The sequence below is a fragment of the Hippoglossus stenolepis genome, chromosome 9 (assembly GCF_022539355.2).
Source record: "Hippoglossus stenolepis isolate QCI-W04-F060 chromosome 9, HSTE1.2, whole genome shotgun sequence".
NCBI lineage: Eukaryota > Metazoa > Chordata > Actinopteri > Pleuronectiformes > Pleuronectidae > Hippoglossus > Hippoglossus stenolepis.
This window is the reverse complement of record NC_061491.1, coordinates 16,064,814-16,082,088: the sequence shown is the minus strand read 5'-3', so window position 1 is coordinate 16,082,088 and position 17,275 is coordinate 16,064,814. Positions and strand designations below refer to the sequence as shown.

Below are 17,275 nucleotides of genomic sequence, written 5' to 3'. Positions count from 1 at the left end.
CATAACACATTGAATTCTCAAGAATCAACAGCAACATGCACAATAATAAATACCTTTAATCTCCCAAAGTGAGTTCAAGGCATCCAGATGATTTCAAAATACCAAGGTTTCAAAGTATCAACCAACCAACTAACCAAGCCACCAAGAGACTTCAGCCCTATACTTTCTTGATCTCAATAATCCCAATATAATAACTTCTCAACATGAAATTAGAGTAATATTTTATATGTGTTGCCTTTTCAAACTCAACAAACTTTGTAAATTAGAATTAAAAAGGTTGACAAGCATCTTTTGATCGAAATGCATAGTAACTCACTACTGAATTACTGTTACCATGTCTCATTGAAGAACCTGATAAAGTAGAAAGATTTAGCAAGATCCTAATCCATGAGTCAGTAACCTCAGAACACAGCCAGATTGAAATCCATTGGGCTAATTGTCCAGGTGCCAGCTCCGCAAGACAATGAGCCATGAAGGCGACCGAGCTGAGGTTACTGCACCTCAGAGCTGTGGAGGTGTCTCTAAAGTACTCTTTAAGTTATGTGCATTAATATTTGAAAATTTAAACATGACGAGCGCTCTGCAGGAGCTCCAGGGGCTGACCCTGCACTCTGACCCCTCTTAAAAATGAATGCAGTATTTTCAGGGGATATGTGCATTTATAACCAAGTAGAGGTAAGAGCTTAGTGTCAACTGTCTGTGCACACTGACAGTTTCTACTCTATTCTTCTCCGGAAACCGTCTCAGAGCAGAGACTCAGAGTTCAGTGGGAGGTGATTATCAAGGTGATGTAGAATCTCACGTGGTGGTGCAGCTTTAGAAGAGGTTGCACATGCCAACAAACCAAAGTACTTCTGTTCATCATGGCAGCCTCCATATACACCAAGCGTTTTCTACTGGGAACTGACCACATCTCATTGTCCCAATGTGCTTATGCCACTGACTATCAATGACTGCAAATTCATAACTATAGTGTGTCCATGGTCCATACATGGCTATAAGAGTTGACTGAAAATTAGATATGAATGAAGTGCTGTAGGCCTGTGAGATCTGCAAAATGGGCAAAACTGCAGAAGGAAATTCTGTATAATATATTACAAGAGGCCGACAGTGACTGTAGTGCAGACATAGGATTTTAACAACGGCATGATCATTTACATTTAATTAGACAGAAGTCCCAAAATGTTTCAGAGGCTTGTCAAGTGCAGCCAGGTTTGGTATCCTCCTTACATTAAGGAATTATTGAGGACATTTTTGTACTACCCTCACACGGCCTTCTTAAATTGCTTTCTATTTTTGATAAATCCCAATGCCTGCCTCAATCTGCAGCACTGCCTCCATGACAGTGAAAATGACATAACCAGATATGACTATCTGGCATGTGTGTTTTTTTCAGAGTTGAGTTGTGACACTGTGGGGCATCTTAATATTTCAGGAGCATAGTTGAAACAGTGATTCTCCAGTTTACTGAGTTCAAGTGGTTTATACATCATTTAACTATTGTTATTGAACTCTGCTCTACTCAGAACTAGTCTTTTTCATTGGTACATATAATATATTAGCCATAACTTTCTCATTATTGTTTTTATGATAAGAGAACCAGCTTTCAGGCGTTTGCTTATTGGATAGAAGTTGTGATGATTTGGGTTGAAGTAACTTCAACACATCCCAACATTCATATTGCAGGAGCCTGCTCTGAACAAGCTAAAAACAACATGTCCTATAATACCTTTGCCAAACTCATTTCACTGAGCAAACAGCAAAGTGAGGAGACTGGGAGCTCGGGGCTTCAGAGCACAGCTGTTCAACTCAACATTGTCCAAGTCTGCCACCGGCGACAAAGTGATAGATGACGTGAGAGAGGTGGGAAAATAGAACAGGATGCACAGAGACAGTGAGGGGAAAACACAAACACATTTTTCATTGTTCCTCTGATGGTGGCATAAGAATATACAGAAAACAACAAGTACACTGTTTTCGACGCAATTAACCTGCCACAAGCAGTAATAGAATATAGACTTTTTGTCTGTGCAAAATTCTTTATCATCCGAACTACATATTATGCAGGCTGCTATCACTCGTGAGAGGACAATGTAAAAATCCTATTAATCTGTACTCCTTTCCGTCCTCACCGCTCCATTTTATGAAGAAATTAAAATTGTCCTGTCCTCACTAAGACAGGTTCTAGGACCCTGGGATACACAGCTGACCTCACTCTACAGTTTCTAATAGTGCAATAAGCTCTCCACACATAATTTGCATACACAGATGCATGATGCCAACATAACACGTAGGCCTGGCAGGCTCCGACTCACCCATATGCAAATGTGAAGTGGAGCAGGCGCACAGGAGAGAGAGAGGGGAAAGGAGTCTGGGTGAGAACTGCACAGGAGACCGAAGGAAAAGAGGGAAGGTGATTGCATGCAGTGAAGAGCGCAGGAGAGGAGAGACGCTGGCACTGCATTGTTAAAGGAGGGTGCAGAAATGTGAGCGTCCACAGCGACAGACGACAGACGCCACAGGGAGAGAGATGGATGGAGGAATGACAGCTACCTCTCAGGCGTAGGATTAGGAGGAGATGGCATGATGAGGGAGGTTTTGTCATGGGACAGATGGACAGGAGTGTGACAGCTCCGTGCTACTGTGCTGTAGCTTTCGCCATCGTGGTACTGACCCTGGTTGAGTTTACTCAGGCAGCCCGAGTTGCAGAGGGAGCGCACCGTCCCTGGGTCCCAGCAGCTCCGGCCCTTCATCCCACTCTCTGTGGGCCAGATCCCACTCCACGCTCCCTGAGACACAACGCTGCCCCTGGGCCGCTACATCATCCTGGCGAGGGGGGGGCTGAGGCAGCGACTTTCTCCACTCAGCAATGCAGCGTGCACACACAGACATGCATACTCACACACATACTTACAGCACATACATACAGTGATGTTGAGAGCACTGCAGGTGCATCTGCATCTCCTCTCCTGCATTGCTTCCCTAACACACCCACACACATTCACAGAGCTCGGCACATTTACGATTCTCCGCCACATGCTTCTCTCAGTGCAGTGCAGATTGGAGAGAGAGGAAGTGAGTGAGCGAAGCAGAAAAGACACAGGACTCAGCAGCCAGCAGTCATCCACACAACTGACTGCTGGCTGCACCGAAATGCACCGAAATGCACCGATTCCACCTTTTTACCTCGCATCGGATTCTTTCATAGCTGGATGGCAAAAGTCAAATATTTCATGATGGTTAAAAGGCAGAGATTGACTATGTCTCCTCAGAAATGACACCATGAGGTGACATGAGGGATGAAAAGATTTAACATTTATTTATTACATCTTAACTCAGAGTAGTGGCACTTCACAAAGGGCGAAAGGTCATTTCTTTTTTGTTTCCTTTCACACTGATTGATGTATCCTTCCTCTGTCATCCTCTCTCTCAACTCTGATCACCAGACTCTGACGTCATTTCAGATCCCACCCCCCACAGTGAGGTCAGGGTCACTGTACCACACACCTCAAGCTGTATCAGCCCTGGGCAACAATAACAAGCCTCACTGCCTCACTTTTCTCATTTCAAAATTACTGCCAAAGTACATATCACAATGTACCACACTGTACTCTCAAGGTCACCCTGGCAACCTGAAGCCATGCTCCTCCTCTTAGCAATGACGCTACGGCCTCTAGGTCGGACTGGAAAATGATTCAATATATACGTCATTCAGTTTCATGAAGATCACATTGGGATTTACAGTATGACAATATTCTGCTATCCCCATTATGATTCAGAGCTAACCTTTATGAAAATGATAAATTACTGTTCTTTTTGTTTGACACATGAAAGACTGGTTTCCTCTGATGCAGGGCAGTTAATTACCCAGGCTAAGTTTCATTGGTTCCTGTCTGTCAACAGGATTTCTGATTCCATGAAATCTTGTGGAGGGCTGAGGCATGATGCAGAAGAAGAATTGTTATCCCTTTCTTTTAACATGGCGAATTAGGGTGTTAGCCTTAGTGGAAGTAGACACTCTCTGAGCAGTGAGCACCCCCATAGTTTTATATGCGATTGTATGTCAGTTTCATGCCATACTGCTATCTGAAAATGTCCATATTATTATAATTTTGGCAATGTATATGAATAAGTATATAACACAGACATGAGGTTTGATGACAAACTGAATGCTCTATGAATCTCTTATCAACCTCAATGTTCTCATTGCAGTTTTCATAAGTAATAGATAAATAAATAATCGGATTCTCACATGATTGAAATGAGAATAACTACAACAAACATCTAATTTCATCTGACAAACTTAGAGCTGATCAACTAATCAACTAGTCTCGATATAATAACTCCATAATCTCACTGTTCTTTCTGTAATAAGCAATACATGTGGCCATTTACCGTTTTTGATTGTTTTTTATTTATCTCTTAAATGTGTTTGAATATGTCATGAGCCAGGGTTCTGTCCATGGCTGTTATCAAAGTGTCTCTTTTTTTAATTACCTGTAGTAATAAAACATTTTGCTTTCTAAACATGGTCTCCATAAACTATACAGATATGTTTAAATAATCTAATAATGTGATGTCAGTGGCCTTGAGTGTATTTAAAAAGCACCAACTGTTTATTAGTGTTTCATGATGCAACACTAATTCCTTCTTTCATAGGTCATAGCATGGATAAAATACACAAAAACACATATATACATATACATATCGCAGTGATTCTGTATTTAAGAAAACAAAGGCGGGTACCAGAGGAGGGTCTCTGTGGATTGTATGCAAGGTTAGACAAGTGCTGACAGGGACAGATTGTGGAACGTTTAATAAATAACACTGTCTTAATGCCCTGGGGCATGTTCGAGGGGGGAATGAAGCATGAAACTTCAATTAATTTCATATACTTGACCTTCATTATTTCTTTTCTTCACTGCAGTCGGAGTAACCATACAAAGAGAGAGGTGGAAAACACCAGGCTTTGTGTCATACAACTGTTCATTTTGTCATCTCTATAATATTTTTGTAGGTATTTCCATATTATTTAAACAGTCCTTCACCTCCATGAGATACAGCCAGCAAGCTTAAGAAAAGCTGAGTGAAAGACTGACTTTTTGTCAATGAAGTGATTGAAAAAAACAAGTGTAGACAAGTTCAGTGACACGTAAAAAGCCAAGAGAGAATTTAGAATTTAAGACAAAAACAAACAGGAATACAATATGAATCTAAATAAAACGTCCAGCAAAAAACCAGGATGCAGATGGATGTGTGTGCGTGTGTGCCTGTGTGTGAGCATGAGAGCCACAAAAAGCTGTGTCCCCAAATGGAAAAAATCCGAATTTTGTGTCAGTGGTTAAGGTTGGTCCCAAACTGGTGAGCGGAGAAATGATGGTGCCGCTGTGGAGTTTTCAATTGCCAGTTGATATTCAAAAGTTGGGGCTATTAATCCGCCCTGGGAAAGTTTAGAGTTTGGGGTAGGGTTAGGAAAAAACTATAATAAAATACAGAAAAGAAAAGAAAAAATAAGAGGGATAGGACATGCAGTATATGGTCCCTGCTCATGGCGTTTGTGTCCATGTGTTATGTGTTGTAACCACTCAGCTTTCAGGTCAACACTCACGTTCTAACTCTGGGACCATTTAAATGATTAGGCTGTGTCATTTCCTACAGCAATAGCCATATACATGTTAATGATCCATGTCAAAAGACCTCAATATGCAAGACACTGTGCTTTTTCCATGGAAGAAGCAGAAAGACAAACATCGACTGCAGTGAAACACAAGCTGAAAATGAGGAATCCTAATGGACCCCGTCTGTGGTGATAATAACCCACTTATCCAAAAGTATGTGGAAGAATGTTCATTAACCACAAATGCAAGAGTTCAGAGTTACTGCTTCCTGCCTCAGACTGCGCTGGTGAAGCATAACATTCGCACAACATTCACTAAGTCATTACTGACAATGACTGACAGTTTCAAGTTCAGGTAGAATCTTTACAAGGCAGCCGATAAAGATGGAACCGTAATTACCTCAGTTAAATGTGTCTTTATAGGGGAATGGCTGTGTTTATTAATGTGGGCTCAAACAAGTACCGATGGATTTGGGAAGCTGCCTTTCCAGATTTTAGTCCCAGTTTGCATTCAGAACCTCCACACTCGTGAGAGGATGAGGAGTCTTAATATAGAAATGCATTGGTCCCCTTGACAGTTTCGACGTTTGAAGAGTCTATTGCTGCACATGCTTTGAAGCATGTAGAAGTAATGGTAGTTAAAAAATATATTTTCTCATTCATATGGAAATGAAGACACTCTATTTGAACTGACAATCTGCTGCACATAACAAAAAGATCAAATCACAGATAGAAAGACTTCATGGAAATATAATGTCTGACAAACCATGCATCTCTGAAAAATGTTTTATATGCCAGCAGCCATGGAGACCACAAGTACAATGGTCTTTTCCAAACCTATGACCGATGCCACCTAAAGCAGACTGTTACCAACCACGATATAAGCAAAGACTAATGTTAAAACAACTTAAATACAAGGAAAATAAATAACTACAAAATAAAGCAGTTACATAATGTTCTAACCCTCCCCCCTTTTCTTATATTGTAATAATCACCGTCACTATATTTACCTCTTTCACACCAAAATAAGCAGGTATGCGCAGGTTTTTTGAACGTGGGTAAACCCACAAAAAAAAAGCAGATTGACTCCTTTCCCGTTGCAAACTCCTCTACTCTCCCATAGTAGAGGAGTTTGCCTTTCTTTCTTTTTTTCCCCCGGTGCTTCATGTTTGACGTCAGAAATGCACAAACAACTGCTGTCTTGCCAAATTAGCCTTTCACCTTTCAAGAGTCAAGTTCCAACACGGCCGATTAGAGCCGTAGCCGATAAAAACCTGTGTCTACTCCAGAGTCATTTGACCCGGGAGTGAATGCTGATTGAATCCATTTCCATTGTAGACATACAAGTGAAAGAGCCACAGACCAGACGACTCTATTGAAATGGCAGCAAATGAAAAATGAAGGCATTCAGACCCACAGATTGTGGGTGAAGCTGAGCTTCACCCACAGTCATTACAGACTGTAATGAAGCTGAGCTGAGATGAATACTTCATTGGAAAAATTAAAACTGAGAACTGGGCCTTAAACAGTGGTGGCCTTTAAACAACAGCAAAATAATATCACATCCAAGTCATAGTGTGAGATTGCAGCTGAGAGTAAACACTCTTGGCGGACTGTGGAGAAAAGACCAGAATTTGGCACAAACACATTCACCTGACCAGGCGAGAAATAAGCGGGGTTACAACACAGAAACCCACTAAGCGGATGAAAAAGGAGGAAAATGAATAACTGAGCCTGAGAAATGAACCACTATTGTCCTAGCTGACCGCCTCGCACAATGTTCGACTAATTTATATTTTAATAGCCTGCCTGTATCTGCGCTCTCTATTTCTCGACTTCTCCTCGCTGCTGATAAAGCAGAAAAGTGACAGGAAGAAAATGTGCGTGTCAACTGGGACACAATGTGAGGTTATTAATGAATTCAGCTTTCACGCCGCATATAGCAGGTTACTGTAAACACTCAGAGCTGCACACAGCAGACAAACCCTAGTAGGACAAAGACAGTACAATACAACACCAGTGATGTAGTGGGCTTGAACAATAACACGGTCCATTGACTGGAGTCGCTATCATTTATAGATACATTAGACTGAGTTAACTAGGGTCTAACACAAAAACACCCAAGTCAGACACAAACCCCCCAACCACACACACACACACACACACACACACACACACACACACACACACACACACACACACACACACACACACACACACACACACACACACACACACACACACACACACAAATCAAGCTGCACCAAAATTCAGATACTTAAAGATATCAGTTCCTTAAATATGTCAAAGAACAAAGAAACTAATAAACCAACAAATAAATAAACGGACAGTGGAGAAAATATAATGTACTTGGCAGAGGTAACAATCACATAAACTTTCATCTAATCAACCTTTCGACGCTCAGATGCTTTCCCTCTTATATTTTCAGCAGACGTTAATGTATATGGAACATTTTATTCCTTGACTGGTTCTTTTAAAGAAAATAATGTGGCTGTGGTCAAAATATCCATCCCGACTTTTCAAACCACCTCTGCAGCATTATAACAGTACTCCAAGATCGATATGTGCACATTGTCAACAAGGACGTGCATTTCATGGAAGGTACAGTAAAATCCAATCCACTGTGACACAGCAAAGAGACACTTTCCCTTTATATTCACACATGAAACACATGATTTTGAAGAGCATCCAAATTATCATTTTTAGTAGGTTGATTACTTCAGCAGCCTCAGTATCTGTGATCTCTGTTAGGAGCTTGGCTTCATCCAGCAGTGACGTTTTATATGTGACAACTCTGAATCTGACCCTGATAGCTTTGTCTCCATCTCACTTGTCAGTGGGAACCGGGCTGATCGAGCAAATTAACCTCTGCCGGCAAACGCTTTTACATCCGAGACAAACAAGGACAATTGATTCGATACACGGCCGCTGCAGAACTAATTGATGAGGATGATAATCAAGCCATTCATGAAAGGATGTCATTTCATAACATCCTTTCATGAATTCAGAGATGGGTGCTATGGATTAAAACTGCATAAATATTAATAAAGTATGCTTGTTTGCATTTGTTAAAAAAAACTTTAAGATGCAGCTTTTGGTTCTACTTTGATTAACAGAGTATACATGAATATTTTCCATAACAGTTATGTGCATTTTTTTTCCCTTTACTGGTAAATCATCGAAATACTTTGTGAGCCATGAATGTATTGATTCAAAGGAAGCTACAGATACTGTTCACATTACCTGAATTTATCGCCACGTAAACACATGTGTAGTATAACTAGCACAGGCATTATAAACTTTGTCTTACAGTCAGAGTCCCCTGCCCTGCACAGAAAGATCCAATCACCCTCTCACAATACAAACAAAAGAGCAAAAAATATATATACACAGTACTAAATGAATGCATAACAAATATTTTCTATTTTCTATTTTCTGCTGATTGTGAAAAAAGTCTCTTCTCAATTTGCTCTAATAGTTTCAGTGGCAAACGTCAACTGTACACCATCTCTGAAATGTTAAAAGTACAGATCCACTTGTTTTATCCACTATAACTAAGCCAACACACACATATATGATAAAAAACAAATATACAGCAGCATCTAATCATTTTAGCAAGGTACACATGTATGCATGCAAACACACACACACACACACATTCCTGAGCACAACACAACTGGAAGAAAAGCCCCGTACTTACAAGGAGACTGTAGCTTATCTTTCTTCTATTTTTTTCCACAGACTATACAGGACAATGTTAGAAGCCAAAGAAAACGGTTGAAGAGAAGAGGAGAGTTGGACAAAGCAGAAGGTCAGTACATTCAGAGCTAAAGCCCTGGCAGAAGAAAAGCGGAGTAAACGGTTTACTGCGAGAGAGAAGGGGAAAGAGAGGGAGAAAGAGGGAGGGGGGTAGGAGAATCAGAGAGCGAGTGAGTGTTAGAGGGATCCTGGAAGAGAGAGGAAGAGCAAGTGCCCGAGTGAACATAGGGAGGGGGAAAAAAACATGGAGACAGTCGGGACTAAGAGATGGGGAGACAGAAGGAAGGGTGGAAACGAATGGTGCGTGTTTAAGGAGGCAATCCCAATCTGTTCTCACGTCATCCTCTTCCCTCTTATATATCCCTACTGCTTCAGGACCATGGACAGAGCAATACCTGTCAATGTAAATAGGGAGCAGCAGCTGAGATGTCAAAATAAAAGTCAAAATAATACAAAACAACAATAGCACAAAAGAATAACACAAGGAGATGATTGTAAATACAGTATCTATAATAACTGAGCTGTGACTTCCAGTTTACTCACATAATCGACCAGAATCATTTCAGGAAAAAATCTCACCCCCTCAGTGTCTGATTCACTTACTGTCAAATGGGGATGCTGATTAATGCGCTATTGTTCAAGGAACTCAAGATAACATCAGCTTCCATACTGCGCACATCAAGGTCAGGCACTGTTACTCTCCTGCCTGCCTCAGCTGTATCTGCATGAACTCAGCTCGACCCAGACAAACCACTGATTGGATGATTGGTTCCAGCATCTATGAATAACTCATATTTGTCACACAAATTTCCACTAAATCTTCACAGTTTCCAAAAGAAATCACCTTTAAGGCAAATATTCACTTGAGTTAAATTCAAACAGGAGAGCGTCTCATGCTGGCAAATTCAAGCCACCACTGAAAAAAGCAATTCAACGGGCTATGATCACACTTTCACAAGCACTGGAAAAAAAAGGCAGGCACAACCACAGAAGAAAGGTCATGTTGAAGTGAGGGGAAACACTGCCACCTGCTGTTTTTATATGAATCAGACTACAACGACTAGCTTCAGTGAACTGTCACAAATCCAATCTGAGCCTAAATTGATACAAGATGCACTCATGGAAGGACAGGTAATTTACAAGAGAGGGCTTAGAAAGGCTGCAGATGTGACAACACTACTAATGAGAAATTCAAGTAAGTGATTCAAGGCTCTGGTCAGTTGTACACAAAGAATCTCATGGCTGTGGAGGCAGTAGGTGTATCATCCTTTGTCTTTCCTCTGCCTCTTTTGTTTAATTCTTTGTTTTATTGGGTTTTTCCATAAACAATGAAAATTATCATACAGGACTTAGAGTGGAAGACAAATCTCTCTGAGCTGAGTTTCTGTAAGATTCTTTCTAGCAGAAAACAGTCATCTCAAATTAGAATAAAAAGTATGCCGCACATTTGGACCGATAGAATAAATAAAATATGCAAAAATTTGTATCTAAGATACAAACATAGAAAACCTAATCTGTCCAATAGATTAACAATGCATTTCAAGACTCTACAAATATCAATGTGTTCTGAATTTAAATGGCACCAACATAAGGTCACAAGTGATAAGTTTGAACAGTATCGATAGACATGATGTGTCCACAGTTTGCACAGTGCTCTCCTGAGGAGATCAATCAAAGCTCTTTGTTCCACTGACGGAGAGAGGAGTGGATGGGTTACTGAATGGACGCACCCTGTCACTGTTTGTCGAGCCCTGTGCTAAAAGAGTGAGATGCTCTGAAGGAGCCGGATGGTAAAATTATCCTTAAAATTAAATTTTATAAGCACAGTGACCTATTCACTGACATATTAGAGCCCCAGTGGCCCCTTAGTGGCAGGTGCATTAACAGATATATGATTTTCTCTCGACAGACTCACACTGTGTCCCTTTCTCACATTCTCCTAAATCCTCCTCCCACAGACCAGTGAAAGGAAATGTTAGGAAAATACAAAGACTCGTTCTTTCTCTAAGCTTTAAAGGTTTTACTAACTCAGAGCTTAAACAAAGAATTTACTGCTTCATAAAATTAAAGTCTAACTTATAGCTGGTAATTAAAGCAATAATGCAGTAAATACTGGACTATTTATGAAACAGTTTGAGAGGTTCTGACTTTCAGACTTACTTTAGACTCAGATACTATAACAGAAAGTTTAGTGGAAGTGAGGGTCTAAGGAAAGATGCTATTGAGGTGCAATGTGGGAATTGTAGGATCCAACATGATCCAAAATGTAAAATATCATGGCCTCTGCTGTCTCCAGCTTTACTGACAAAAGACCCACAACAAATGTCAGCTGTTTAATGAGAACTGTGGGATACAGAAATACTTTGACCTCGTTCAAAAAGGACAAGCACCAATTTTTCATCCAAACATGCTTATCACACATGTAAAGGTCAGAGCGACTGGGGAAGCAAACTTTTCTCAGCAATGAGCAAACATACAAATGGAAATTGAGCTTGAGAAATGAAAATAAATCAAACCTGTAACTGAGATTCTTTACTTTAATGGAAAGATAAAACGTGGTTATACTGAAGCTTACATACCGATATTTTTTAATATGACATTTATGTTCTACTATAATGGAAAATCTAGCCAACTTTTACCTAATACCCTATCTTAATAGCATCTGATTTGAAAATCAATCATGTTGTAACTTCTGCAAACTTAGTTAAGATGTAAAAACTATTGCAACTGAGGTTGCTCTGGACTTCACTATGTTTCAAACAGATACACTTTTATAATTATCTTTGCACAAACCGTGAAGGGAGCATTTCTGCCAAACAAAAAAAAAGATACATATATTAGATTTTTGTATTTTCCTTACTCTGAATTGTGAACTACTTCTCATGTAACATATCAGGCAAAAGTTAAAGTTCTGAAAATTATAAGTTGAATACACAAAGAAAGCTATGTTTTAGCAAGAGACATTAAATAATGCAGAACATCTAATTGTAGTGACACAAAAGCTGAACCTGACAACAGACTGTGCTGCTGAAAATATGCACAAATACAACACACACACACACACACACACACACACACACACACACACACACACACACACACACACACACACACACACACACACACACACACACACACACACACACACACACACACACACACACTCAATCCTGCGGGCAGCTCAATAGTCTAACCTTTTCAAAATAAAAATATACCAGCATTCCTCTCCCACTTACTGGAAAAGGCGAAGGTAAAATGCACCTAGATTCCCTATCAGTCTATATTTAGTGATCTGACGTTCAAATGGAGGCCAGAGGAATATTTAGCCTGTCCCCGTCTCTGTGCTTCCTCTCTGCAAAAAGACTGGGGCAGAGAGGCTTTGGGTGAGTGAAACGTGAAGAAAACGGCTCTCCCAGGCTTTTCCCACAGCCTTTGACCAGCATCACCTCATACAACCATACAAGAATAAGTCCCCCTTGGACAGGAGAGTGTTATGTTGTTAGGGGGAGGATGAATAGAAGCTCAGTTCTCACGGTACCATTAGCATACTCTTTCTCCAACTGGACTGACCAGACAGCGCTGCCCTCTCCTGGCTCGAACTGGAATCTAAATAACATGAAAGCAGGAGGGCGTGAGCTGAAAACACCAGCTGTGCTGAATATCAAATGCCAGGCGACACTGGAGCCCAGTGGCTGGAGGAGAATCAAATGTTTGCCTGTTCTGAGAAGTATGGTGAACTTGTTGAATCAGCCCTGAGCACACCTTTCATACACACAACACAGGGATCGTAATCTTTCACTATCTTAATAGCTGCACTCACAATTCAGTCCAGAAGGTAAACACACTCAGCCAAGCCTTTATTTAAAGATAGATTATGATCTTTAACATCTTGCAGCAGTGCCTCAATGTTTGCATGATGTTCTTGCAGCTTGAACTAAATAAGTAAAATAAAAGGGATCTCATGCAGCTTATATTGTCCATATAGTTTCCTTGCTTCATCTGCCCTTACCAGACTGATCGTTCATCATGCGGATGGCTTTAGCTTTGGCCAGCTCCAGCGCCGTGACCCATCTCTGCCGCTCCACTTCTGTGCTCGCCTTCAGGTGGTACGTGCGACCGCCACTGCTCAGGACAATGTTGCAGGCGTCCTCTGTGTCGATGTGCGCTGTGGCCAAGTTTATTGTTCCGCGACACGTATGGGCCATCTCCGCCTGCGTCCTGCAACAAAATACCAGGCAGAAAGAGAGACAGAGACCATTGCTCACAGTGTCCGTCCAATAAAAACTGTCTATTCATAAAAATATGATTGTAAATTACTAGCATAATTCAGCAAGGTGGTTGTAGGATAATGCAGCTGACATTCCTATGGCTCATAAGCACAAGCAGGGAGGCAAGGAGGGACAGAGGACTTCCTCAGTGGTCATGTCACAGTCTCCTTGAAAGCCAAGCAATGGAGAAAGTACATGTGTCTTTTGACTAAACACACACTTTATCTGAAGCGTATTGATTAATACAGCCCGGAAAAACTAATTCGCTCAGTGTGACCCGCCTGCCCTGCTGTGGGTGTGCAGAATTGTGGGTATTCTATATGGCCTCCACTAAGACCAACTGTTGCACATTCAGTGGGCCACAGTAGTCTAGATAACAAGGCCATTGTCTGGCTCCAGGCCTGTTTAGTGAACAAAACCAAACAATGAATAACAGCCTTAACAAAGAGAGAACAGAGTGTGAGAGGTGGTAAAAAATGAGAGAGAGAGAGAGAGAGAGAGAGAGAGAGAGAGAGAGAGAGAGAGAGAGAGAGAGAGAGAGAGAGAGAGAGAGAGAGAGAGAGAGCCAAAGCAGCCAAGCACTGTGTAGGTCTTAAACAAATATATGTATTAATGTGTATCCACTGACAATATATTTTCAAATAAATTAGACAAGTACAGTGGAATTTATTATTTGCTGACGAGACAGTCTACAGCCTGACGTGTTTTAGAAAAAGGCTCTTGTTAGAACAGCATTACTGCTTCTAATTTGATTAACTGGATTCAAGAAGAGTCAAGAGAAGGATTATATTACAGTTCTGTGGTGGAAAGCTGGAGGTCTGATGTCCAGTCACAGTTAGGAAAGCTAAGCCGCAGGGCAGGGATGGACCATTACGTCCTTCAGAGAGCTGAGAGTATGCAGGTTTTCAGTCTAGCCACAGACAGCTGATTTTGGCAGCAATTAATCAGCAAAAATCATGTGCTGTAGTGGCTGCTTCAGATAAAACATCCACATCCTCAGCACCGCCATGTCACAATTTCCAGTTCATACCCTTGGAAGCAACCACTTTGAAGCATGCAGCCATGCAATCATGTGGATGCTAAACTCCATTCATTCATTGTCAGTTAGCCCTCACTGCCACATGCAGCTGTCCCTCAGCGGCACTAAGCTCTACACCAGCTCCAGTCTATGTTGACACTGACATGGTGGGTGCCACCCTGTTTACTGAGAAGCATATTTATGAGCTCTGCCAAGCATTGTCTTGCCTCTAACTGCCTCCATTGGCTGAAGTTGAGTCTTGTTGTGGTGTCCAGAACAACACTTAAGTGTACCTTCTGCTGGCACTCGATGCACATCGGCTGTGCAGACGAGATTGCACTGGGCCCATGCAAAGCCGTGAGGCAGGTGTTCGGAGATCCTGTCCGGCCCAGTAAGCAGCCTCGCCTAGCAGAGCTGAGCTGCGGTGTCCTGGCTGTAACTGGGTCAACAAACTAAATGTGCTGATGATGAGTGAGATGAGATCCATGCGGGGAGGCGAGGCCATGCAAAGGCCACGATATTACACAGTCAAGGAAATTACAAAAGCTGGCAAAGAGAGATAAGGACAACAGGGGCATTAAGGCTCTAGCAGGAGATGGTGGGGAAGGAGAAGGGGGGCAGCTGAGGGCATGAGAGAGGGTCCTGCGTGTTGCACTGAGCCAGGAAAGAATGGCACTGCTTTTACCTGTCAGTCCCCTGTGAACATATCCTCACAAAACACAAATCCACCGATCTGGAGCATGTAATGACAGAACAACAACCAGTGAATAACACAGAACGGACAGCCATGCATGAGGACACATACACACACACGCAGGCAGGCAGGCAGAGGAAATAGGCACTCAGAGGAGGAGAGTGTTTGGTTGTGGCTGGGAGCTGAAATATCACAAGAGATGGAGAGAGAGAGGGCCGGAGAAACAGAGTTGACGACAAAAAGGAAACATAAGACAAGAAAACCAAAGCAATGATTGTGCAACATGGACAGCATGACATGACCTGCTCAAAGACTGAGGCAACGGGAGGCTGAGAATGGGGCCTGACTCCCCGCTCTCTATAACGTCAGTCAGCTGCTCTCACCTTCACATAAAAACACTGGACCACACGGACATACTCAACAGACACACACGGTAGCCTGGTGCTAAGACCAACAAAGCGCCCATTAACAAGATTAGATCAGAGCATTCACACTTCTTGCCCCTGTCACTCTGCTGATGTGCCAGACTAGTAAACAGGGTTCAGGCTTTACCCTGCAGTTGGGCCCAGGGTTGGCCAACTCACCACTCTCCTTCACCCCCCCACCCCTCACTCTACCCAGGAGCTGCTGGCAGTAACACCATAACCTGACGTTCCAGAGGGACACGAACTGTGAAAACCCCCCCACTGATTGAGCACTTAAATTGATACCATCTACTTACTCTGCTGCAGAAAACCTGGCAGATCTATTCTACTGTGAAAGACAAGGCCGGATTCACTGATACAGCAGCTCCAATAGCACTCAAAGCTTTAATGTCCTGTAATCTTCCCAGCAGCAAAGCCGCATTTACTTTAGGAGGTGAACAAGTAGTGCTGAGAGCATTAAAACTGGGAGGAAAAGTCAATTAAGAAATTAGAAATGAGAGCCGTTCAGTGACAGAGGAAGATCTTGTCACATGTCCTGGTGCATGGGAACGGCACAATGGAGCTCTTCAGGTGATTTAAACTCAAAATAAAAGACATAGGGCCGACATGGGATAAAAGACAGTCATCCTTGCAGCCTCAGAGCCAGAAGTGATCAATAACAAGTGCACTGTTCCATCACTATAAAACTCATTACATTTTAACAGGCGTAGGTGCTGAGTGTGAGAGTTTGACCACAGAGCATTGATTATAGTCCACTGCCCTTTTCCAGCTGCAAGTTAGAGTTGGTCCTGTAGGTGTTTGCTTGTGGGCCGTTGCCATTGAATCATATCATACACTGAGTTTTCAAGGGAGCCGGCACGTTTCTTACAATACCTCAACTTTGATTGAAACAAACACAACCCTAACCCATAGATATCATTCCCCTTAATCAATGTCCATGAATTATTTCCTGGGAAAACAGTGAAAATGTTGAAAGAAATTTAAAAAAAAATCCTGGATCTGCCAAACAATCCAGATCAGTAACAATATGTAATGGGTTCTTTCCTGACCCGTACCACATCCTTCCACCAGGTTCCGTGGAAATCAAACAAATGGACAGGGGTGAAAACAAACAACCTCTTTGGTGGTAAAAATGTGCAAAGGAGGTATACATCCGAAATGCTACATAATTATCGCTTGTCACACAATGAAGATACATTAATTAACATGCAGTCACACATGACACACGTTTCCACTCTTCTTCGTTCACTATAGAAGTGCAGACAGTCGGCCAGACAAGGCAAAGTCAGACAGACAGCGTGTTGTGCCAGGAAGACATCGGTGGAGGGGGTACACCTCACTGCCTCTGTGCTCAGGTGTCGCCGGGCTACCTTTACCTCGGGGACAGCAGGCACCTTACAACATAATGGACTATTAATAGAGGGTATAGAGGCAACAGGCATCTTTCCTTTCACCGGTAGTGTAGGCAGGAGT

At 42.0% G+C, this 17,275-nt stretch overlaps 1 protein-coding gene across 3 annotated transcripts in view; it reads right to left on the bottom strand.

Annotated features, from left to right (window-relative positions):
- The window catches only part of osbp2b (oxysterol binding protein 2b), a 43,857-nt gene that overhangs the window by 23,433 nt on the left and 3,149 nt on the right, over positions 1 to 17,275 (bottom strand). For 2 of the 3 annotated variants that reach the window (XM_035165721.2, XM_035165722.2), the window contains exon 2: positions 13,407 to 13,615. In XM_035165721.2, coding sequence (XP_035021612.1) covers positions 13,407 to 13,615 — 209 coding nt within the window. Of the gene's footprint in view, positions 1 to 2,674; positions 2,910 to 13,406; positions 13,616 to 17,275 lie in introns of those variants that run through there. The other variant, XM_035165723.2, reaches the window with a different exon arrangement.